This window comes from Colletes gigas, unplaced genomic scaffold (assembly GCF_013123115.1).
Source record: "Colletes gigas isolate AHSC1104 unplaced genomic scaffold, ASM1312311v1 Colletes_gigas_Sc00025, whole genome shotgun sequence".
Classification (NCBI taxonomy): domain Eukaryota; kingdom Metazoa; phylum Arthropoda; class Insecta; order Hymenoptera; family Colletidae; genus Colletes; species Colletes gigas.
The window spans coordinates 2,347,581-2,373,460 of record NW_025106654.1 but is presented as its reverse complement, the minus strand read 5'-3'; the positions used below and the strand labels follow the sequence as shown (position 1 = coordinate 2,373,460).

At 40.0% G+C, this 25,880-nt stretch overlaps 1 protein-coding gene across 6 annotated transcripts; it reads right to left on the bottom strand.

Annotated features, from left to right (window-relative positions):
- Positions 1-292: 292 nt before the first annotated feature.
- On the bottom strand, positions 293-24,752 carry LOC122401459 (otoferlin-like). Of its 6 annotated transcripts, none has more exons than XM_043403593.1 (28): positions 24,340-24,752; positions 17,411-17,469; positions 15,220-15,408; positions 14,454-14,725; positions 13,862-14,129; positions 11,584-11,760; positions 11,262-11,324; positions 10,259-10,343; positions 8,702-9,045; positions 8,170-8,480; positions 7,784-8,027; positions 7,139-7,375; positions 6,753-7,061; positions 6,517-6,669; positions 6,173-6,373; positions 5,655-5,906; positions 5,446-5,496; positions 4,468-4,769; positions 4,015-4,379; positions 3,761-3,943; positions 2,966-3,695; positions 2,718-2,888; positions 2,421-2,590; positions 1,984-2,302; positions 1,706-1,904; positions 1,428-1,646; positions 1,233-1,333; positions 293-473 (listed from the first exon to the last, which is right to left on the bottom strand). In XM_043403593.1, the coding sequence occupies exons 1-28, from the start codon at positions 24,416-24,418 to the stop codon at positions 293-295; spliced, it is 6,234 nt and encodes a 2,077-aa protein (XP_043259528.1). In that variant the 5' UTR covers positions 24,419-24,752. The 6 variants fall into 6 exon arrangements, with proteins under 6 accessions (XP_043259528.1, XP_043259530.1, XP_043259529.1 ...); XM_043403595.1 differs by having other exon boundaries at positions 4,021-4,379; XM_043403594.1 differs by having other exon boundaries at positions 13,862-14,126.
- Positions 24,753-25,880: the final 1,128 nt, after the last annotated feature.

The following is a 25,880-nucleotide window of genomic DNA, read 5'->3' as shown; positions in this document are numbered from 1 at the left end:
GTAGCGCGAAACGGAGAAATATTAAATGTTCAAAAAATAATTTATTTTTATTGTTCTGTATAATATAATACATTATGTCTCTACATTATGCATATAATGTATTATATTTAAAACGTGGGGTAACGATGTATGAATTCAATAGCACAGAATAATGAAATTATTTTTTAAATACTTGTTATATGTATAGTAAGCAGTAATGCAGTTACATCCAATTTTCATCCCTTATCAAAATATCGTCTTTCATATTCCAAATAATATAGCTACGCACGATTGAAACACACAAATCGTGCATCTATGCTCCTAACAATTTTTTGACGGAATAACCAGGTATAGCGTAAAAGAATAATAATAAGAGTATTACTATTCCGATGGTTACAAAAGCTTTTAAAATGGCCCATTTGTAGTTGTGCCATACGATGTATTTAATGGATTTCAAAGGATTTAAAAACCACATGAATGATGCATCGGGCCGGCTGAAATACGAAATAAAAAGTTTATATATGTACGCACCTTAAAATATTTCAGATTTTGCTTTAACAATGTTTAAACGCATCTTGAAGGAGTTTTCAAAGTTTTGAATGCAGCACTGTTAGGTTACTCTAGACTAGAGTCTCTAGTGTTAATAATTTACAACTACCTACGCCTCCCTCGGAAAAGATCACGAACTAACAGCTTGTGAATTAGTGTGTTCCTCGAACACTTGGAATAACTAACCCTGCTATGTCTATTCGGCAGAATTGGGACGAAGGCTTGTTAAAGGCCGGGCACCTAATTAATTAATTAATATGAAACCTGATGGTGGGAGAACTGGTTGAGTAGTAGTGGTGGGATTCTTAGGGCTCTCGGGGGAAAAGTTTGTTACCCCTGATCTATATAACGACAGGTACACACCATATTTGTATCGTAAAGTTACTAAAACAAAATCGTTGGAAGGAATGCGGCACGGTCTTTGATTTTTTTAGAATTCTACAATCTTCGAAACTTTGAAAAATTCTTCGAGCTACATTTAAATATCGCTAAAAATTACGATAAAATTAAGAATGACGATAGATTGTAATTAGAATGTAAATAGTAAAAAGAGAATGTAATTTAATTGAATCGAGTCGTACGTTAATGAAACTTTTAGAGAGATTATATATGTATAAGAATAATATAGGTACATATTAGGTAATGTAATAAGTTTGTTTGTTTTGATATCTATAGTTTACGACAGATTATTAGTTGTTACTTACTTTGGTTTATCAAGCGGATCTGGTTCGTTTCTACCGAATCCAGCAGGATTTTTCTCAGCCTCGTCTTTGGCTAACAAATGAATCTCGGCCTCCACTTTACCCTGGCGAACATTTGCAATACGAAATAGTTTCGAATTTCCATGAACAATAATGATTCTATACGTATTCGAATGCAAGAAATGTGTTCAAATTTACCGTTAATTCCATGTCTTCGTTCTCCTTCTTTACATAGAAAGGCCACCAACCTTTTATTCGTTTTTGTTTGAAAATATTTACCATCGGCACTGATCCGTCGGTCTTTAACATGCTTAACGTACAGAGCTTGCTATTTTTTGCACCACGAGGGAACCGATTCAAGTCGAGAGTAATGGCGCCTAGGAAATCGTCGGCCGAAAAGTGATCCGCGTCCCATACCTGTAAAAGAAAGATGTCTTTTAAGAGTGAGTTCTCGTGCTCCTTAACATCTGCATTACTTGTAATTCCAAACGAGCCGGAATCTTGCATTCGGTTTCATCCCAGCTGAAGAGACTCTCCTTTCGATTTATGACAATCTTCTCCTCCGCCACGAGATAATCAAACGGAAATATAAAACGCCAATTAAAATTCCCCTCTCCCGTTAGAGACCGATAGTGAATGTCCGTAGATTGGCAATCTTCTGGTCCCTTCAACCATCTGATAGAACACGCGAAACATTGAATCGAAAGATTTATTTTATCCCAACAGCTATCATAATGTCAAAGCAACGCGATACCCTTTAACGTAAATGTCGCTCATTTTCTCGCCGGTGAAGAAAGCATCGTCTTCCAATACAACGTCGTCCGTGTTCCAAATAATGATCCTGAGCTCGTAACTTTTCGGCTTTCTTGGCGAAATGTCGATCGATGGTCCGGGCGAAGGCATATCCATGGGAAACATATCGACCCACAACTCTAGCTTTCCTTGTTCTATCCCTGGCTTCTCAGGATTATAGAGGGGACGCGTTTCCACGTGCTCGGGAACCAAGGCGCAACCAATTCTCGGAAAAGCTTGCCATTGATGAAGAACTGCCAACGCAAGGTGTTCCTCTATGCCTAAATAAATAATAACAGTTCGAACGAACGATATTCATGTTTAAAACGACTCTTATTGTTAGACGTTATTGAACGTAAGTAATTTCAAAGATTGCTCGATGCAAAGAATTACGCTTGCCTTTGGAGTGAATATAATATTCCATTTCTTCGTTCGACAGGGAAAATGTCTTCCTACCGATTGTCACTCGCCCGTGCGAATATACCGGGCCATCGACTTTTCCTTCTTTGCAAATTTTCGACAAAATCTGACTCGGCTTCATCGCGTCCCTCCACTTATTGTAGCCGGATCTGAAACACAGCATTGTCTTTCGTGTCGTTACATAGTAGTCTCTACTGCTTGTTAATTCTATCTAATTCTTGTCCCCGATGTATACAAAGAGACGACGATGATTATCGGTAGCAATCGGCAACTTACTCGTCGTATCTTTTAGCTAGACCGCAAGTGGCACGATGTCTGCTGTAGAACCGATTCTCCAAATCGATCTTCGTTTCGCCGATCATGTCGTCCGCGCCTACCAAGTCCCAGTCCAGCACCTGAATGGTCAGCAGCGAATCCTGTGGGAAGGTTGCTTCTATTTCGAAACACCTTGCAAGCAAACAGTGTCAATTTTTGTTGGACGAATCGTGTATCCAGCGATCGGATCTCGATCGGTCGATACGTACTTGCCAAAGATGGGATTGAGTTGCTTTGACACGTAATTCTCCTTGTCGCTGATCCTCTTGCCGCCTAATTGCAGGACTACGTACGGGTCCGCTTTGCCGTTCAGATCGCAGGGATGAAGATCGTTCGCTTTGACGATGTAAACCCGGACCAGTACGTGAATCGGTTCGTTCGATGGTACGCCTTGGAAGAAGCCATATTGCGGGTCGAAACCCATCACCGTGTGATCTATGAGGTCTTTAGGCAGGGGCCATTTGTACACTTTCAGAGCGCCTTTGAAACTTCCTACGATTCTAGACTCATCCTCGGGTTCGTCGCCCGTTTTCTTGCCGCGATACAACTCGAACGTGTGTAGCCATTCCTTAAAGTATTCGAATTCCGGCTGAGCTTCTAACTCGTTCGGATAGACTTTCAGCAACGCCGTTTTCGAGAAATTTCGGTAACTTTGTCTGGGGCTGAGCTTCGAAACGAATCTGGCCGCGTTGGCGGTCGATTTCAGACCGAATAGTTTCTTCGCCGTCACGCCGGGACTCTTCTCCCCGGAAACGTTTCCTTGAGTTTGATTGTAAGTCTCATCCAACAACATCGGGGCATTGCCGTTCGATTGCATTTGAAAAATTGATTTCTCTTTACGAAGTTCTTTGTTTTCTTCTATCATCGCTTCGACGGAGGCAAAGTATTTCGTCCACCAATCCTGGCAGCCGTCCTCGTCCTCGAAAGCACCAAAATCCCCTGAGGGAATCGAATCGATGTTCTCGTTTTACCTTCTGGTTCGTTCGTGAAAATAATAGGCTTACCTGCACTCCCGTCGTAAATTAAGCTTTGCTTCTTTCGTATATTTTGCTCCGTTTTGTCCTTTTTCGTTGGCCAACCTGGCTCCAAACCTAACGTAATGATCGTATCCCCGCAACTGAATTCGAGATCGGCCATAGACTCCGGCAAAGATGTCTGCGGATATTTCGTCTTGGACGCATCGAAACCTACCGCGAAAATAAAAGAATGAAATATAATATTTCATTTATCTTTTATCCGTAGACACTTTTCAATTTACCCGTACATTGTTGCAATTGATACAGATTTTTTTTCCGGTCTTCAGCATCCTTCGCTCTTTTGGTTTGCGGGCAATAAATGTATTTGTGTATCGAATTGATCGTGTGCGTGCCAACGAGAGTGTATCGCCCGAAGCTTCTACAATCCACTGCTCTGATCGTTAAGGGTGGCCGATAAAGTTCCTGTTCCGGTAGCTCCAGCTCCAAAAACTTGATCGGCGTGTTGAAATTTGGATTCTTTTTTGCGTTGGGTATTACCGAAGAATAGAGGATATGGCCAGCGCATTCAACGTCCACGCGTGGCTTGTCCACGGTGAGCAAATGTATCCTTTTCAGATCTCTTAAGCCCCAAAACAAAACCTCGATTCTACGATTGCAACGATGATCAATGTTAGCCATTCACCGTATCCAGAGATATTTATCGTTTTCGAAACGTTCGTCAGACTGCGTCTCACCGATATTTGGAGAGAGTCGGTCGAATGCCGATGGGTACCGGAAGAATAGGTCCTTGGTCCTGAGCAACGGCATGGGTTTGAACCGTTCTTTCCTTTGGATCGGGTAACGTTGGAAAACCGTAGTCTCTGGTCGACGGATACTCCATCAATTCGAAAACTGCAAGAAGCTCGCCTGCCCTCGCAGCACCTCTGAACACGTCGTACCATTCCAAAGATGGAGGAAATTCCGGTGGCGTGTAAGATTCTGAGGCGAGTTTTACGTGAGGTCGCGCAACCGCTCGCCCTATGTACTCCGATTTGCCCTGAAACGTCACGCTTTTGTCTGAATCAATCCCCACGTACAGATTGTTGTTAGTTTCATGAACAAGCCGAAATATGTATTGGGAAGTGATTTCTTTTTTAATACGTTTGCTATCACGCACGGAGCGATTTTTTCTTTAAACGTCGGTAGCAAACGTGATAATTAACATGGATCATTTTATTTCTTCAAGGATCTTTTAAACGCGCTATCTTTTTTTATCTTTTACATTATCATTACTGCATGCTAGGTTTTACATGTCGTGATTATATCCTACGCAATAATTTTATAATATCAAGGACGTGCTGTAAGAATTCTTTAACCACGATTATACGACTTGAAAATCCTTTACTTATATATTATTAGCAACTATTAAATTGCTTGGCATATTGACGATCGATAGGATAATGATAGTGGTTGGAACAACGGTATAGATTTAATGTATAATTTTCGATTAATACTCATATGCCGAGGAGAGACTAAAGCCAGGGTCGAAACCCTGTTCTTGTTTCCACTGTCATCATGCTCTGTCGACCAATTAGCGAATACTAGCGAAAAGTAAAATGTGGAAGCGTGTGTTGGTTGTGCGTATCTCTGATATCTACAAGGGTCGAGTGTTGTGGTATGTGGTAGGTTGTGTTGTTTGATATTTATACGAATGTCGTATGTTGTATACAAACTGTTAAAGCAGAGCCCTCATGCAATGTTATGTCCGTAGTTACAAAATGACTCTGTAAAAAGAGAATTACAAAAACATAAGAAACTCAAACGCCAGCGTTTCTACCAAAGTTTCTTTTTCATTGCAGTTAACGGAAAATCGTATCGCGGTAGAAATAAAAACAGAAGAGGAGACGTAATTTGTAGAAGAAAAGTCGTAGCCGCGACGTACCACTTTATCTTGGTCGAAGATTTCGACGACGATCGACGGTGGATCTTTCTTGATTTCTTCGCCGGTGCCGTGGATCAAAATTTCGTCGAAAAGGAGCAGCTCGTCCCACGTGGGACTCAGAGTTTCGTCGATCACTTGCGTGGATTTGCAAAACTCACCACAGATTACTCTCGCGAATGGATCCGAAAGACCGGACGCATCGCTACCGATCAAAGATCGGGCTTGATACATGTGCGCTCTCAGTTGGAATTTCTACTCAATAATCATTACAAAATTTTAGTAATCTGCATAGATTTTCCGCCCACGCTACGTTTCTTTCCTCTTATGCAAACATAAGGGAAATTTATTAGGTCGGTGCATACGAAATGTTGCTTTTCAAGCTCTATAGAAATATTGTCGACCCAGTGATGCAATTTCATAAGCACGCGTCTTGGTAAATTTCATTGAAAAGAACGGTATTTCGTGTACACCAAATTACTATTATACTATATTCGCTAAAGTATTTATCGGGCACGCACGTGTTTGTCGACATAATGAATGATAGTCGGTGGTAAAGAGCGTGGCCTATCGACATTCTTCAATTCGTGGCCTAGTTCATATCCTTTCGATAAGCCTTGGATAAAGTACTTCTTGTGCTTCAAGATCCCCAACCACGTATAAATTTGCAATTTTGTCTGTATTGCCCAACCGGACGGTCCGAACTTTTTCTTTCCTGGAAGCTACGGACGTACTGTTTTCAACGAAAGCTTACTTTGCACTCCAAGAATTCATTTTAATAGAAATTTTAGCGTTCCGGAAAAATTAAATCAATAGGCATGTTAATCGCAGATATATTTAAACGTCTAATTGCAAGCTAACGTACTTTGAGAAACATTGTTTGCACTTTGCCGCAATATCTGCCGCATTCCTCGTCAACGATCGAATAAATTAAATCTCTTCCTGATATTCTTTGATAAGCCACCCGTCGTCCAGCGCTAATTACCCAAATAAAAACATCTGGCAAAGAATCTTGAGGCTGAAATTATGAAAAGACTTTTGCGATCGTACGTACGTAGATCTTTCTGGTCGAAAATTTTGCAGATCGCTACTACTACTCACATCTTCGACGAGAAATTTCAATTTTTGCAGGTAACCCTGAGCCGTCTTCAATCTCTCTTTGAAGCTGCTCTTCGTGACCACTGCTTTAAGATTTCTCGCCATAATTCCAACATTTTCCAATTCCCTTTGACACATTTTCGTTCTCTCTTTATCGAGCTTTGTTTTTCCAACCCCCGGCCCGGTAAGACTCGACTTGCTGATGCTAACGTATCGATTACAGTTGCCGCTCAATTCCTCGAGCGTGGATTTTAGGATTTTGTCGCCCGAAGAGTCATCCGCGTGCAATTGAGCTTCCGTCAACCCTTCTTCCTAAATCAAAGTCGTAAACAAGACTACGGTGAGTTTTATTGCGTCGAATCCCCTTTCTCTCGTTGTCTTTGATTTACCAGTTTGTCGGCGATTTTGCTAATAATATTGCTGTTGTACATCCTGCGCCTGTAATCCGGCCAAATACTTCGAACGTGCAGGCACGGCTTGTCGTCCCAATACGGTAAGAAATAATAAATCTTGTCGTGTGTCATTGGTTTACTCGGTGGTGTGGTGCTCTGCCAGGATCCGCTCAAAACTTCCAACAACTCTTCTTGTTCTCCGCTCGTTCCGCTCTTCGGCCCCATTTCGCACATCTATCAACGATCAATTCGAACGAACTTTTGAATGCTTTTAAAACGTTACTCTATTTTAACACTCGTGTGAATTCGAATATTTCCTGGTTGCAATGTCTAAACAAATGCAGTTTGAAAAGTTACAGAGAGATACAGTTTCTGGGATATTGATTGGAAGCTGCGTCTGACAGTGTACAATCTGCATCTCTTTGCTCCCTTTCTGCTTTTTCCTCGCAACTCCAGATATTCCAGTCAATTGTATCTCGCTATAGTTTCCATATATCTCGCGATACATTATTTTTTGAAAATTGTTTTAAATACAAAAGTTATTGTAAACACAACTTTCGGCAATTTCCTCTGTTTCAAGCTCTTTGAAGCGTGGAACAGCGCAATATCGAGAAAATTAGTAGGGCTATGCATGGAGCTTACTTTGGAGCTTTCGTTGTGGCCGTCCAAAGCGTTCCCCGCGTTTCCTATCGATATTTCGAAGTACATCGGTTTATCGCCGAGTTTTTTATCGATCATCGTGGCGTCCATAATCGTAGCGAAAAGGAAAAACTCTTCGTTCCTCGCGTAAGCGGTTTCGTTGACGAGCATGGCAGGTTCGACTTCGACCTCCGACGGAGCCATCTCGACGTTATCGCTTATTTCCGTCCTAATTGCTATCAATAATCTAGAACGTGAGCAACGATCAACTAACTTTTTGTTTCGAAAGTGATGCAAACCCTGACCGAAATACAGAGTGTCCCATACAACCGGAGGAAAAGCTACATCTTTAAAACGATAATAGATAGAAAAAAAAAGTAATGAGAAACCTTGCTCTGTAAGAGATCCCTTCTCCCAGTCCCGCGTTCAGCGTCGAATGTTCGTCTATGAGGCTGTAATCCCTTATGCTTCCGTAGAAGTGAACGAACGCAGGGCCAAACGTGGGCAGAAATCCCCTTTCGCCGTCGTTGCTGATTTGTTTCAGATCGACGAAATGCGTGCCGATCACGGTGGCGTGAACAGGGTCGTTGTCGCATAGCTGAATTTTAATCCTTTGACAGAGGGGTGGAAACATTTCCGTGAAAACGATCTGTTCGTTCCAAACCGGCGCGTAACTGTGCCTCTTAACGCTCGTCTTACCCTGAATTCCGTGAGAGACGAATAAAACAGTTTTCTCTCTTTTACATGTACCAAAGTGCCGCGGAGAATACGGACATTCAAATCTACGTTTAGTTCCGTCGAAATATCAGGTTGTTCCATAGACTTCCTCTTTTCATAATGAACGTTCTAGCTACTCGAATTAAATAAGAAGAGTTCCGGACCAACCTAATATTTATTGTCGAGAAGTTCGATCGATCTTACGGTTAATCCAGCGAAGGACACTTGAACGTAAGGATCGACGAGATCCTTGACTTCGCCGGTGAAGGCCTTCTTCACGTTCGCCATGATGCTGCTGTTCATCTTGGGTAAACCGTCGGCTCTATACACTTTAACGATAAACTTTGCCCTTTGTCTCTCGATTGGCACGCCATCCGGAAGCAACAGATTACCCTCGATGTCGTCTTCGTCTTTTTCGCTCTTCGGCGGTATCTTCACGGTGTCGCCTTTTCCGATCACGCTTATGTCGCACTTTAAATAGCCCTTTGGACCTCCAGCCACGTCGTCCGGGTCCGTCAGCAGCGCCCATTTATGGTAAAACTGATGATCTGCGGACCAGAAGGGCGTGTTAGGCGACGGTGTCTCTTAACGAACGTAAACACACAGAAAGGAGAAAGTCCAAGCGCAGAAACGTTGTACGAACGATCATAAAACACCATTCATGATACGCGTGAACGTGTGAAGGAAGATGCACGCCAGTCATCCGCTTCCGATGCATCTTCGTATCGTTTGACAATTTCAACGAACAATTCCTGTCTCATCGAAAAATCGTTGGAACTGGAAAAATGCTATCGATTTTACGTCAACCGTACAATTAGACCATCAACGACAGCCAGTGCGCGACCTAATACGATTCGTATGGCAGTAATCAAGCAGTATTATTTTCAGTTTTTTATAAAACAGTACATCTTTATGCTCAGAAATTTTTTTGTACATCGTTCTGTGCGACAGAAGCGGCATGACTCGGATATAGTAAGCGATGTGCGTACAGAGAAGAGGGTTGAAAAATACATGCGCTGAAATGGTTCGAGATAAGAATGGAAAGCAAAACGCGAGAGTAGCTTGTAACGTTTCTTTTCTCGAGTATTTATTTAGCCGATTAGTTTTCTCTCTGTATTTTTTTTCTGTTTAATAGATTTTAAACCTTCTGGCGAGCTTCGCATTATCCGTTTAAAGATAATTTCTTTAAATCTAGACGATGGGATAGGAGCAATTTCACGGTAAACGGTATTTTCAGTCAAGACGTCGGCTCGCAAACGAAGCCGCGTACTTCGATTTTATAATGTAGCTCTATCTGCGATTAAAAGCACAATTTTGTAAATTAATTCAATCAACTCCGCCGCGGGCAGGAGAGAAAAAAGTTATTCGCGTAAAAAGCATGCATAAATGTTCGGTGACGTTTTCCATCGCGTCGTAGATTTGTATGTGATCCAGCTATATTACTTTGCGACACGAATATCGATGTTTAATATTCATTTTCATTTTAATCGGGGGAGCTTAATTCACGATAAACGTCACTGGCAACGTATAAAAGGATATTTATAACTCGTCACATCATTAGCACAACATCGCGCATCGAAAAATAAAATGTTCTCTCCGATTAAAAGGGAACAACGTGTTTCCCGTTCGTACTCTGCGCCAAAGCGTTTCTGTTTCCTCGGCACGGACTCGACAGAAAATGAGAGACAGTTATTAATGATCGAAAAAGTAGTCTTTAGAATTCCATTCGGATAATAATTCGGATAATCCGAAATATTGTACCTGGTTGTGCCCATACTGTCGCGATGTCTAACTTAAAGCTGCCCAGCGTTAGATTAGCGCGTAAGAGATTCCGCGATTGCTGCACCTGCGTAGCAGTAGAAGGTGTTCACTTCGAGTAACCTGTATTCACCAGTGTTCCTGGTTTCTCGACATTTTTCATACCTCGAGAAACGAGATATCGGTTTCTGTATAACTTTCCTGGCATAATATCGATATAAAAATCATACCAGTATCGCATCGCTGGTTATTTTCTTACCTGTCGTCTGAATGACAAATGAGAATTTTCGTTCGCTTAAGCAGAACGTTACCGGGATTGATAAATTCAATAAATCCGTTCGAGTCCGGAAATATTTGAAGGAAGATAAATTTTCAATCGAGTGTTTGCAGAACGGATGCAGCGTTGCTACGTTTACTTGAGAAATTACACTCGGAAAATCTGGAATCGCTTTTCTATTAAAGAGAGGAGCTGCACGTGTTTTATTACCCAACCGTGGAATTCCAATTTAATAATTAAATTTGCTTTTATCGCTTCGAGGCAAGATCGAAGATTCGTAACATAAAATTAAATATATCGCGTTGCCGGCAGCCACTGGAATTAGAAATAAGAACCTCGGCGAAAGATATTTCAATTTAGCTAGTCGATCGGATGATCCGTTTTCTTCTGTAATTACTGTGCACAAATAGCGACGCAAAGAAAGGATAGTCGAGAATAAATTCAGGATTTTCCTAACAAGATCCACCTATTTGCGTCACAAATGCAAAGGTGACGAAAGACTCGGTTGGTCGTAAAACCGCACGAGAAGTAGCGTTTAATTTTCGTGCAAACGCCATATATTTTCGAGTACAGAAAACATTGGCATTAAATCGAGCGCGGCTAACAATTTACTGGCGTCAAGTTACGATATTTATTACAGAGGCTAATTGGCTAAATGATCAACGAAGCGATCGGCTTCCTAACTTCTATAATGAGCTGGATAATTAACGATGCTTTAAAATTACTTACCGAGAGTGTGATTATTTTGTCGAAAAGCATCACAGGAGGCATGTGAAAGTCGAAGACAAAGTACTGGAAACAAACGATTACATAGATTGTTACAAAAGAACAAATGTACCGTAATGGTGGAAAATTATATCCCGCAGCATGTTCTGTGAAGCCCGCGTAAAGAACCGTAAAACGCTAATCGAATGCGATAAACGAGGATAAAAGTTAGAAGTTAAAATTCTCTTTACAAACGGGGTGTCTCTAAGTAAATTGAAACTTTCTCAATTTGTGTATGTTCGTAGTTCGTTATTCCGCGATTAAACGTTCTGGAGATAAACCTTACTTCGTTGTAATAGGGGCAATTAGTGGACTCCTTGACGCTGGTGTATTTGCGTTGATCCCCAACTTGTACGCAAACCACTGGGTCCATATTCAATCCTGCTAACTGCCTAGCTTCTATGATGGTAACGCAAACTTGGTAATCTTGCGCCTTTAACGCGGTTTGGCCTGTGTCCGTGGTCTGTAGAAGATAAATTCGAGCAACGAAATTGTTGAAATACAGGATACTAGAAAATTATATTCGCAGTAATCCAGGAAGCTATTGTTATAAGTTACTTTCAAATTCAGCTCCTCTGTTTTCTCGACTGCTAAATATCTTTTTTGAATTCCTGTCTTTAAATCAAAACCATAAATGTGAACGTCGGATAACAAGCTAAATTCATGAGGACGAAAGAATCCACCTCTGCCATATATTCACCCAACCAGAATGTTTGAACAGAGTAATGTGGTCGAATTTATGACCACGATAAGCTTGTGGACACATTACAGGCTTTGTACCTACATGAAGCTTTGCATAGTGGAGTAGCATAATTCGGGATGGTTTTTGTTCAACGGTGCGATGCAAAAGCGAATTCGAGCAAAATTGAGATCGCAGGATAACGCGTTACGAAGCTTTTTTCATGGTAATTTGCAATCAATCCAGATATATAATAAATATAAATTTCAATTAAAATACTAAATAAATGATGAGTTGATAAAACATGACGAGAAGGATATGAAAGACTGTAACCGAGGAAAATGGCAACCAGAATTTACAAGGCGGATCAAACACGTTGCAAGAAGATTTGTAAGGTCAGGGTGCATAGCAAGGAGACCTGAATCGAACAAGACATCGAAAGAAAGTAGGTTTCGAAGGAAAGACGGAAAGTCGACAACCGACATGGAGGATTTGGAAGGATTTAGAGACAAGCCATGCAAGTAGTGAGACTGCGAAAGCACACTAAATTCGTCTCCTATCTTCTACGTTTTAAAATTAAAATGGGATATTGTATGTGATCAAATATGATCTTGCAGGATCGTGGGTGGTAATACAAGTTCGTAATGGTATCATTCGATGATATACGATTCCATGTATCGACCTATACAGCACTGCCTATAGCCATATATCGTCCCTTATGATAACGTACGATCATACACGTTCAGATATGTAATAACATCATTGCACATATGACATCAGATACGGTTCGTATTCAACCATATATGTAGGAGATTTGTATTGAATATTTGTGCCACGCTGTAGTTTTGTTGAATGTTAATTTATGTGCAAAAGGGTTGAAAGTGTTTTGTTCAAGAAGAAATGGGTTACTAGGGACAGCGAGATAACGGGAAGTAGGAAACGATTGATTGTGAAAGACGGACGTGATTATAATTTGTGTTGCTAATTATTAACTTGTGTGTTTCAAATTCGTTTATTATAATTATATGATTTGTACATTTGTTCCGCAAATAAATCCTCTTCGTTAAATCCTACATATACGTTATATTTTCGGTAAGGAATTTTTTTCTCGAAAGTGCGTAGGATTTCGGGGGTATGTGTATTCACCAAAAATGATTGTAATTGACCCCCCTAGTTAAAAATAATTTTTTCAGAACGATTTGAAAATTTTTTTTCGCCGAAAAAAAGCAGGAGGTTGTTTATATTTTGTTCGTTATTCCAAATTTGTTGGCTAGATGAGAATTTATCTCGCTATAAAAAGGATAATTTAATTTTAAAATGTGAATTTTTAGAGCCGACAACAACATGGACCCTTCTAATTTCTTTTTATATTAATATCAAACGAGTCAGTTCTAGTAAAAGAAACAGGAACTGGATGAAATTAATTCCCCCTGGGTCGAAGACGAACGTGTGGATTCTTATGCGAATCCCGTAGCGCAATTCGTCGGGCAATTTATTTATTTCCTTTCCCTCGATTGGATGGCGAATTTTCGAATGCTCTTCGTTTCTTCCATTCGTAATTTCACCGCTCAACGGCGTCCCCGCGGAATACGTTAATAACGCTTCCACGCAACTCCGGAGAATATCAATGAAAACGTCAACAACGTTCGCGAACGTCTATTCCACGCCTCTGTTCAGTGGAAACGAAAACGCAAACTGGTCGGCGGGTAACAAATTTTCGATTGCGAACGGGACAAAGCTAATTTTCCAATTTCGAATGATACATAGACAGAATAGTTCGTGTAATTGGAACACAGTCGTATCCCACGTTCGATTCGACACTGGCACAACTGATTTCAATTCTCGCGATGCACGCAGGATTAACTATTATTAAGATTTGACAAACCTTTGGTTTTGGTTTTTTCGCTGGCTTGAGGATCGCGTCTTGCGATTCCGCAGCATTCACGCTAGCTTGGGTATCGTAATCAGACTCGTTCGTCTCCAAAGATGTCATCGAGTTCGTCCTCGAAGGTTCGTTGGAAGTAGCACAACTCGCGTCACGTCTTTCGAGTAACTCCCTGGTATCCGAGCCGCTATCGCATGATCGAGCTCTGGGTGGTCTTTGCTTGCCCAGCTTCATAAAGGACCTCATACTTTTCAACGTGGAACTCCTGCTGCACGGGAACAAATTTTTTTCGTACGTTTACACTAATACATTACTCATCATGTCGTTGGTCTATACAAAGCTTCGATGTTTAGGAATACGTATTATATAGAGTAGCAAAATTTTATTATTCACGAAGGTTTATTTATTTTCGTTGCTATCTTTTATTTCCTACCCTCCTTAGATGATTTCTGAGACTGAAACAGTGTTCTCGTTCCGAAGTTTTCCACTTGTAGCTTCTTCACAAGGGAAACGACGAGGACGAGAGACGATATTACGAAAGAAAATGAAACGTAACCGGCGAATTGGTGTCGAATTAACGAAAACAGCACACCTTTTACGTTCGGGTGACTTCTCGGCCGTCGACATGGAACTACCCCGTTGCAAAAACCCTCTCTTGGAAGTTTTTTCAGGGCTCTGCCAAGAACCCCGACGTTTGCCAGTGGCTGAGCTGGTGTTCGCTTGCTCGAGGCTCCTCTCGAGGTTCGCGATATTCTGCTCGATGTCGATCAGCATCTGTTGCTCGTCTTCCATTATTTCCGACGCAGCGTACGAGCTGCAACTTCCGTCGGGAGGGTTGTATCGAATTTCGAAGCAGACGACAGCCTAAACATACCAAATGGATTCTCCGCATGTTGAAGATAATTATCCACTAAATTCTTGGCGATTTAACGTGCACTCCGCTTTGTATTCGAGATCCTCGAACGCAAACAATGGCAGCTCGTAAGAAGATGTAAATTCCATCGAAAATTGAGGGGCGATAAATTCTCCGCGACGCTATCTCGTGAAATTTCAAGCTTCATCGACGTGCCTCTTAAAGTGAATCGATCGTAACACGCACTCTTCCGCATACTTGTTACGTCTTCATAAACAAACCGTGCAGCATATTGAAATGGATGGGAAATAGAATCGCTGGTAACTCAAACGTAATTCAAATATTAACGTATGTTATTTAAATAAATTTATAGTTATGATCATTCTTGGGTATTGTATTTTCTCTGCGACTGTAGATTTTGGCTCATTAAAATCAGCAATTCAACCGTGACGCTCGATAAAATTAATTGCACGCGGAAACTGTTATCGTTGGGGTTTCAACGTACCGGAAGCGGTTTATTGTTGAGGTCTACCAAAGAATCCGTGACGACGATTCGACCTTCTCTTACCACCATCTGCAGGACCAATCCATATTTCGCGATCACCTTTTCATTCCTTAGAACTCCGCGCGACACCACCGTCAATTGCAATATTTCCGCTTCGTCGACTGGTCTGCCCAAATTCCAAGTGAACATCTGGAAATAAAATTCTGATTTTACAGTTCCAACTTCGACGTAATTCGATATTATTCTTGATTAAAAAAATTTAATTAGGCCAGTGGTTCGCACTAAACACTATTTTAGCGTATTGTTCGAGTTAATCATTGCCTGATAATGCCAGTCGTGCGCAGAAAGTAGTCGTTAATCAAAGCGACAAGCCGATCAGCTCTGCGTCGCTTAACTGAAGGTTTAAATGAACGAATGTCGATCATTCATCGACGCATTATGTTACAAGCAATCAGAGAATTGAACGCATTATCGACGCATAGCTATATGGGTTAACTTACTTTACACGGAAGTAGCGAGATGGATTGGTGATTTAACACCGTCGTCACTGGATAGCGCGAAATAGCTTTCAAACTTGAATTGACACGAAAGTTGCTATCATCGGTGCGATTAAAATACACTCGAGCATAGCGTAAACTCCCAAAATCGATAACTCGAAATTCGACGGAATAATTCTAACAGAGATACAGAAATATTGTTGGTTTTTTTTCTCTATCAATTGTTCGTTTCAATCAGTGTTTTAGCTAATAACTGGGAGCAGTGAATATTGAACTTTCCGGTAAATTGGATTTCTCGTGGTCTCTGAAAATCGAACCCACACACACTGCTATTTAATAAAAAAGCAATTTTTTATTTGCTCCCAAACATTGGAATATAATTTGAATCTTTGGCCAGAATATTGAACAAAAATTTAGAGATAAATGGAACGTTTAATGTCGGTGGTTCATGGTAAATTAGTTTAATTTAGGAACTGTTGGTTTCAGAATAAACGAACGATACTATTTTTAAAGAGACATGTGAAAATAGAAGTGTTGTTGAATAAATGCACAGAGAATGTAGATATATTTCACGAAAGCATTGTTAGGTATAGTATTTAAATACTTTCACATGTAATTCTTGGTAACTCGTTTGTTCATCGATCTCATCATCACGCACTTTTCCCTCGACCATGACATAAAATTCGAACGAAACTGCACGACAGGCAGTACAGGATGCGTACCATCAACAAAAAACGATGGTGCCCGTGTTAGCATTCTCGTTATTATTTCAACGATCGCGTCATCTGCATTTTTATCGTAAACGTGAAAAGCGTTTCGAGAATTTTGCCACGACGACAACAGTTATAATTTCTCATGACATTTTCTGCTCGTTTCATAAAATGCCGTGTGAACTAAATTCTTTGACGGTTTGCCTTTAATATTCCATACAGCGTACATCCTTTCAAAGTGCATGTTTAACGCGGCAAAAATTTAAAATATTAACAGCTCGCAGAGCCAGCCTAAGAGGATGTCGAACAGGAAAACCTCCATCCGCAAAAACGAAACGCGATCACGGAGAATAAAATAAATTAAAGCAATCGGACGTTCGCTGTGCGTAACGAAGAGTAAATCGGAAAAATGTTTTTCGTCAACTTTGCTTTAATCGCGGAAGAATCTAGGTCACGTTAAGTGATTGATATACACTGTCGTTACATACAATTTAGTCAGCTCGTTTGCCCGTTGCGAACCTAATTTTCCTGTACGAATTCGCAAACCGTGGGCAGAAACGATCAAGCAAATATACTTGCTTACGAATTCGTTGCAGCCGTGTGAAACATAATTGACTCGAAATGACTAAAGCAAGGAAACAAAGCTACAAAATGCACTTGTAAAATATAAGTATACAACATATTACGGTTATCTCGACTTTTGAACATCATAATTAGAATGTGAATGATAATAACAGCTCGTCCGGCATAACTGGGACGACCTATTCTGGAAAAAAATGGAAGCTGTTTGAGAATCTGTCAAGTTCAAACGGCACTTAAACGCACGGTAATTGCATTGTGTCATCAATAACCAAGACAAAGGCAAAAATAATTATGGATGGAAATAGAAATTGCATTTAAATTAAGGATACCTTTGTAAAACAATTTATATTTATCGTTTCTGATTTCGAGTCGCCGTAATTTTTATAGTATACTTGTACTTACTTCGTTCACCGCGATATGATCTGGACTTTCCTCGAGACATTTCGAATAGTGGGAAACCCCTGCAACAAGAAAATTATTAACGCGTTACCATTGAACAATTTACCAACGAATGTACCTCGTAAAATTTACGCAAACTAAGTTAATGTTTTGATTGTTATCTCTGGTTGCAAAGCTAAAGCGCCTGAAGTACCTTATTTACGTATTTAACATATATAATGGAATTAATACAATTTGGTTTAATTAATACTGGAACGTAATCTACTTAGCGTATGAATATTGAAACGTAATCATTTTTTAATGGACGCACTGCGTGGAAAAGATGCAATTCGAGAATACACTATTGCAAAGTAACTTCAAAATATTTCAGAATCCTTAATGGTCATGCGTGGGAAGCTTTTGCGCCGTATATTCAGATGCAAACGCAAGCTTGCCACGTATCAAATGTTTTATGAACGCCGTACAAGGTGCTTGAAAAATGTATGACTGTACGTCATACGAACATATGATTTATGTACTTTAGTTTTTGAGTTATGGATGATTCTAAAAAATGTTTCGCAATCTGCCAAAAATGCCAGCGCTTCTTCGAATCGTCCCGAATTTATTTGGTATTCTCTTTCGCGGAGCATACGCATTGTTCGCTTCCGTTGAATAAACAATAGACTTTAAATGACCAAAAAAGCAAAAATCTTTTGGGTCGAGGTCACAGTTTCAGCTTGATATTTCCAAAGGGAGGGCCCCAATTGTGATAGTCTTAAAGATACGAACAACTACATTTACATATTTCTTGATCTACTATAAATACAAGTGTACATTATGGAAACTGTGGTGGCGAAGTGATTTATCTTGAAATGGATTCCCGTAACTTCGTGAAGTTTATACAGAATTGCGATATACGGGACTGGAATACATAAATCCAAAAATTAATAAATTCTTCAGAGTCGTTTCGATATTGCGGAAACCATATATTAATGAAAGCTTTCCTACCCAGCATTTTACGTGCCACGATTTTACGATTTTATAGGATAGCTTTTATACGCCATTGAAATCCTTCCAGCTTATGACATCGATTGCACCCGATTTACGACCAAGATTCGCATTCTTCTATCAACCCAAACACAATAACGAAGTAAGGATTTCTATTTGAGCCACGCTTCAAACGTCTTAATCACACTTTACGCTAATAGCAAACATTGTTCGAATTTAAACTCAGCCTCGACGCTAATTTTTATCGGGATTTATTCACGCTAAAGTTGGCGTTCTCGTTAGATAGCTTTGTATCGAGTTAAAGTACGCGATTTAGTTGTAAGCGACGGCTGAAGGCGTGGTTAGGGTTGCGGGAGAGTTAAGAAGGGGAAAAGGAGATGATGAGGAGAAGGAGTTAAAAGAGTAGAAAGGAGAGGAATAACTGGAGTAAGGAATAGGAGATAGGTGGAAGTAGGAAATAGAGAATTTAAAAATTAAAAAATAGAAGATAAATGGTGTTATTTCGAAGCCGATAGTGCCAGTGTCGCACCAAAACAAAAAAAAAATAGAAAAAATAAAGTACACGATAACTGTCTCTGTTACGGTAAACTCGGTAAGCGAGGGGATTACAGGCAAACTACACAATATTTGCTCGACGTAAAGGAGGAAAAAATACGTGTCTACATAGGAAACGTTGTAACTTGCATTCTCAAACACTGCTAATGACTGAGATAAACTTCTTTCTCATATTTTATACTTCACTGTGTACTTTTACTTGGCTTGTTGGGCCACTCGTCTCGAGAGACGTCTCCATTGTTTCTTTAAATGAAACTGCGCGTATGCGAGGGTTGATCGAAAAGTAAGCTTCCCTCAGAACGTAAACATGTTGATTGCACGTATCGATAAACGATAAAATTGTAGAGCAATCGAGTTATTTTTAATCGAACAAATATAATTACGGTTAACGAATCGAGTTTGCAGAAACACAAGCATATTCGTTCAGTTTCGTGGGAGGAGGAGACCCTTTCATTGCTGTTCCATCGTTTTACTGCGAGCATCAGTTGAACGCCAATAAAAACCTAAATTCAGCAAGAACGATGCTTTTAACAACTACGATTGTAATCGCCATTAAACTGCTACTTTAAAACATTTTAGCCGACTTAATCGTTAGATTTCACTTTGTGATGTACTTGCGCGTTAAAAATAAAAGCGCGCCATATGCCAAAGTGCGGTAATTATCCTGGGAACGCTTGCAATTACGGAAATAAAATTTATTTTCACGATACGCATCAGATTGCTGCGCGTGTATGCTAATCAAACAAATCCGAAAAAAACATCGTAACATTTAAAGGGGTCAAGAGAAAATGCATCTCGCGCGACTGTGTGTCACGCGAGCTCACGGTCTCCATGAACTGGGGCAGACACGATTAAATGAACCTTTAACCCCTAGGGCCTGGACCTCCGGCTAAAGGTGAGTTCACACTTATAATAGAACAACAAGCATCATGCTCGTAACATCATGACTGCGTCCACGCCGTCAACGATACATTGTTAGATTCAAACGTAAGAAAACGTGCAGTAGTTTAAACGCAGAATCGAGAACCATTCGTCTTACTTCGCGGTATCCCTCAGGAATATTCCTGTCAGCTGCCAACTTTAGCTTTACCGTCTCTTTGTCTCGATGATCAAACCTCAGGGTGAACTTTTTCGAAATCCCTTACGCTATATTAGGTCGTGTCACAGTTCACCGTTCTCTCGTCAAGTACAAAGACACTCGCTCGTTTAATTATTTGCGTCGTGTTGTCGAGAAAATCGATGTTGCAAATTTATGGAGTACGGGCGCGACAGAGTCCGACAAGTAGAAAAAGAAATTAATGGTCAGACGCGCCGGACGACCCGTATTCGATTCCACGCGTATCCGATACATTTTTGAATTTATTTGTGTTTCGAATGTGGATCCACGTTAACTGTTAACTGTTGGCGTTCATTCCTGTTCGAGTGCCCCCTTTATGTTCGTAATATGCACGATCCCACGAGGTGACAAGCGCTCGTTGGTTCATTTAACCTATCGATAACCTTTGCAGTTGCACCCTCCATATACTTATGCTTCGTTAAATATTTCAAGTCGCGCCTCTGCGTTTGATCGTGTTAACCAGCGTTGACTTAACGGCTTACTTTGCCAACGATCCCTTCCTCTTAACCAGTACAACGATTAACGTTCATCCTTCTTATTTTTAGACATTGACATTTCATCGAATGTTACGAATTAAAAGTTTTTTGTTAAACAGAGCAACCCGTACGTTAGAAATTGTTTTCTCAGAGATCCTTCGCGATATCGGATGGCGCTTTTTTATCGGTTAGGAACCTTGATTAAACAGTGTAACAATGCATTGGTATCGATATTTACCGATGCTATGAATCGACCGAGTAAGTGTGAGAGCGGAACAATATTATTTTACGAACGACATATTATGGAAACAGGTTAGCGATTCGCATAACGTCAATCAATCGTACCTCGCGTGAGTCCGTACGAGTGGCACCTACAATTCAAGTGTAAATCAATGACTGAAGCAATTATATCTGTATTGTTTCCTTCGTTCGATACGATATGATACGTGACGTTTAACAAATACCGGAGAAAAATAAGAGACACTGCACGATATGTAACAAGAGGCAGCTCATACCCCTGGTTTAGAACAAAGCAGTACAAGTTTGCATACCTTTGTAATGATATTGGTACCCTGTATATTGTACGATCGTATGTAAAAAATGAATGAAAAATACCTAACGTGCGTCATTACGTTGAATAAATACGACCCATGCTTGTCGTGCATCAATCTTTAATCGAATGTCTACAGTTGTTTGCAGTTGGCGGGGAAATTGAAAATGATTTCTATTTTCAAAGAATACGAATTTATTAAAAATTCCGATATTTAATCCTTCCGTAATATTCGACGTATTCTGCAGGTAATAATTATAACAACCTTCAAATGTCACGGATGACATATTGGTACGTACAGATTGAGTACGCTAAATCTGTAATCGCTGAAATGTTGAACGATATTAAAGGTGGACGTCAAATATTTTAACCGCTCAAGGTTATTGGGGAATAAATTCTTTTAACTACACGTTTGCTCCAATTTGATTTATTTTAAACCCAGTAAGGAAGATATTGCGACATTAAACTAATGAAATGAACACGTGCTGAAGAAAAACGTAAAATACACGAGTAAAAAAAAGAAGAGAAAGGATATAATCAAGTACCTCTAAGAGCCAAAACATTCGTTTCAGACCATAGAAAGTTAATATCCTCCCACCCCGATACGATTGGGTTAACAAAACGTTAAAAATGAAAAGCAGTTACTCCGGTACTCGTACTATGTATTTTGAACTTTTCAGATATGGTTATAGCTTTTATTTCATTGTACAAATTGAAGCTGGTTTCCAGTTTCTGTTTCAAATAAAACTATGTGATACTGAAATGGAGACCAAGTTTATACCAATGAATTCTAAACTTTTTCCAGAGCGCGCTTTTAAAAAAGAAAAAAATTTACTTCGAGAGTCGTTAAACGTTTGGTTAACATTTTACTCGTTTCTAGTAATCGATTGTGATCAAGAAGGGCACGGGACTGATCCACGACGATCCATGATTAATTTTGGGAGACACTTATACTGTATTGGTCTTCAAAAGGACCATAGCAGATTATCCTAATCTGAAACACACGTACCATTTCGTGGTTGTAATCATTTGAAATGCAAATGCGAATTCTATCTGAACGCGAGCAAGTATTAAAATAGTTTAGCTTTCTAATTAATTCGACTCACATTCCGCTACGATTTAAACTATGGTCGCGGTTGGATGCTGTAGCTACGTACGAAAATTAATATTTCAGTGGAACGAAGTACGCGTGCACGGACGCGTACCAGAAACATGCAGTAATCATCAATTACTCCCTATTTTCGCGTACTTTTCTACCTTTCAGACTTTGATTATTTTCTCTTAAATTGTATTATTATTATTACTTCGTTGCATCGTTATACTGTCTCTCTTTTTTTTTTATATTGAATTATTAATTCGCAAAAAAGAGATCAAAGAAATTAATTCAATATAAAAGAGAAACTCCCAACGACGGAAATTCAATTTAAAAGAATTTATTTACGTTACTTATGAATAGATATAATTTCCATTAGTGTAGAATCATTCGTGCACGACATCACATTTGTCCTTTTAAGCCACGGCATTCATACTTTTATACGCAAAAATGAATAAAAAGATCAATGTTGCGCATATTCAAGCGACCATACTCAACAGGTAATAGTATAAGAAGAACACGTACACAGCACTTTGCTCGACCGAATTTAAACTTTTCTGGGATGTTAAATTTTGGAGTCCAAGGGCCTGAAACTAAAACAGCGTTTCACGAAGTAAATTATGAAAAAGATTCGGAGTGGCCGCCAGGGAAATTTTAATAAAACTGACTTGACAGCCGGTTTGCTCCGAATGCCGTAGAAGAGTGTATCGTGGACAAATAAACAATAGAAGCACGCGACCGTGAAGCATCATATTTAACGCAGGGTACAACTTTTAAATACGACCCCAGTAGGTAGTAAAGGTTGAATATCAAAAATCTCGCGTTGATTATGAGCGATAAAGCTACAACAGATAGTTACTCCGGATATAAACGTTTATTTATAGAGGAGTTAATTTTAATCGATAGCACTAGTTAACATTGCACGAACGACAATGTGGGACGAAGTATAACTGAAAATTGTAGGGTAGTAAGTACGGTTTGCTGTCCAGCGATATCCAGCGTTTTTATAAGCAAAAATGGTAAAAGATATAATTACGAAAAACTTCTGGTCATTATACACGCAACTATGCGACTAATGTAGCGTTATTTCTATGTATCGATCAGATAATTGATTTAAAGTTTCAATGAGTTTCTGTTACCGTATTATTTCGATAGTTATTTTACTAAAATGGATAATTCTAAAAGATATATATCTAATTTAATTTGTTTCTGCCCTCTGGTGTTAACCAATCAACTAAAATTGGCCCCAATTTATTTGTTTCCTGTATATCTAACTCCCCCAGAGAGCGTTCTCATTAAAATATTAATTACGGTTAATTTATTTAGGAAGGAGATTATTTTTTATTTATATAACATCATGAAAGGTAGGTAAACGCAAAATTGAATGCTTTGAAATGAGAATTTTCCTGTTTTTTGAATATGTAGTTTAATATCAGAGACATTAATAAGGAGGCAGAAAGAGCTATTATGGATGAAAAGTGGAAAGAAAGCGACCGCACGAAGGAAAGATTTTTTAAGATAAACTTTGCATGGCTTGGACGATTCGCTTCTTCTCCAGAATTAAAAAACCAAACGAAAGAGAGTTCAGTAATATTTAAAAGTCCTGGTGGTCCCAAGCACGCCGTTCTTTTTTTAAATCTCTTCGAATCAGATACAAATACAGAATAAAATTAAATAGATACAGAGGACTCAAAAAGTGTGCCCTGGTGATGCTAGAATAACAAAACATTAAAACGAAGACAAAACAATGTTGACAGCCGATTAAAAGATTAAAATTAAACCGCCACGTATTCTTTAATAAACATTCATTTTGTAATGCATCATCTGTGATAACGGAGGACCGATAAATTTATCGAAGCATATATATTTTAATATACAATTTGAACTTGAACGAATTTTAATTACGATAATATGTGAAGAGCTCTACTACTAATTTTGATAATTTCATAAATCTAGACTATTTTGTTATCAGTGCATTAAACCAAATATGATGTCGATGCAGCTCCGAACTTGGAAATAAATCGTTACGCCTAACGAAATCTCGATAGATTCTTAACGGCTTATTAATAGCTTCCATCTGTGATAAATTCAGTCCTCGCGCTCATCAATGATTCCGCCAGCGAGACAAATCGAAGGATACGGTTCCACACTTACCCCGGAAATCTACCTTGACAACCTTCTCCCCTTTATACTTGAGTCCTTGAAAGTTCTTCACGATAACGACGAGCGCCATTCTTTGTCGGGTTCTTCGCAGGTTCTACGGATAAATTCAAGATTCGTTGGCGACGCGTGTTCCGGGGGAGTACGTTATACCGCGGACGTTGTCCTGATCCTCGATCATCTTTGCCCGCAACGGGAACCGAAAGTCAAGTCTCGCGACTTTCTCGTGTCGTTCGACAGAGGTACGAAGTCTGAACTCGGTATCCAAACAAAATGCTCGACTGGCGAACTTGTCGACGCGCGTGCGACCGGAAGACGATTGTTCCGGTAGGAAGATACTTTCAGTAATTATCTGGATGAATTGTGTTAGCGGCGAGCTCGCGGAGGAGCGTGCACACGAGACGAGCGATAGGCTGCCTCGGACTGAATTGTGTTCGCGCCTCGAACAACCCCCGAGTCCTGACCGTCCTACCCGTTCTAGCATCCTGGAGAATCGGCGCACGCGCCACGCGTATCACGCGTCATCGGCACAGCCGTCCAACCTCGCTCCTATAGCTCTGCATTCTCTCGTCGTAATCGGTCACGTATGCCGGGTCTGAGTCTCCTCCTATCATGGATTTCCTCTCGATACTATTTGGTAAATTACTCGAACAACCACTGTACACGACGAGCACATTGTACACCGTCGTGGCTGAACGACCTCGACTTCCTCTCACGCTAGACTCCATAGCGTTACACCGTACCGTTACTCGAGTTGCACGGTACTCCGAGTAAATGACCAGGTGTAGTGAACTAATACCCTAAGTACGCACAAACGAGCTGGAAAGTAACGCTCTCGGTGGTGAAAACGGCTAAATATGTTTTCGACGCTTCTCGAAGAAGATGCTCTTGGCCACAGGTACAGGAAACGTAATTTCCTTCGACTTCTATTATGTTTTCTTTCGTGCAAAATGCAATTTTAAATAGCTGCGTACCTACCAGAATTTATATTGACACATCAATATTCGATCACGGTCGGAAAGCAGCTGTGGACAGGGGCACACGTTCGAAGAAATGAAAATTTTAATTAACAGCTGTATTCGCTCGCGCGTAACCGATTGTTTTAATGTTTCTTTAGAAGACGTAATTCTTGTCATCTTTCGTGAACTAAAAATTGCCGCGGTGAGGCTTATTGTATAACACGCGTGGTTAAATTTGTCCATCGACCGAAACGTTCGAGCTGTAAAACAACTCGTGCTGTGCCTTCCTAATTGTACGTCGGTTAATGCGATGTCGTGACCAGATAACGCTCTCATATTCTAAGTGAGCGAATTAATGAGTTATATGGTATTTTGAAACTGTGTGGATTTTACTTTGCCGGATGTTATTCGATACAACAGAGGGGCAGTATCGCTATCGATAAAAAATTTTTATTGTAATATACAGAAGTCCAGTATTAAACGATACGAGAATATCAGCATTGGGCAGAGATTTGATCTCGAAAAGAAATATTGAGTAAGTCGTTCGTAAAAGGAGTTGTGAGCCAAGGTAAGAAC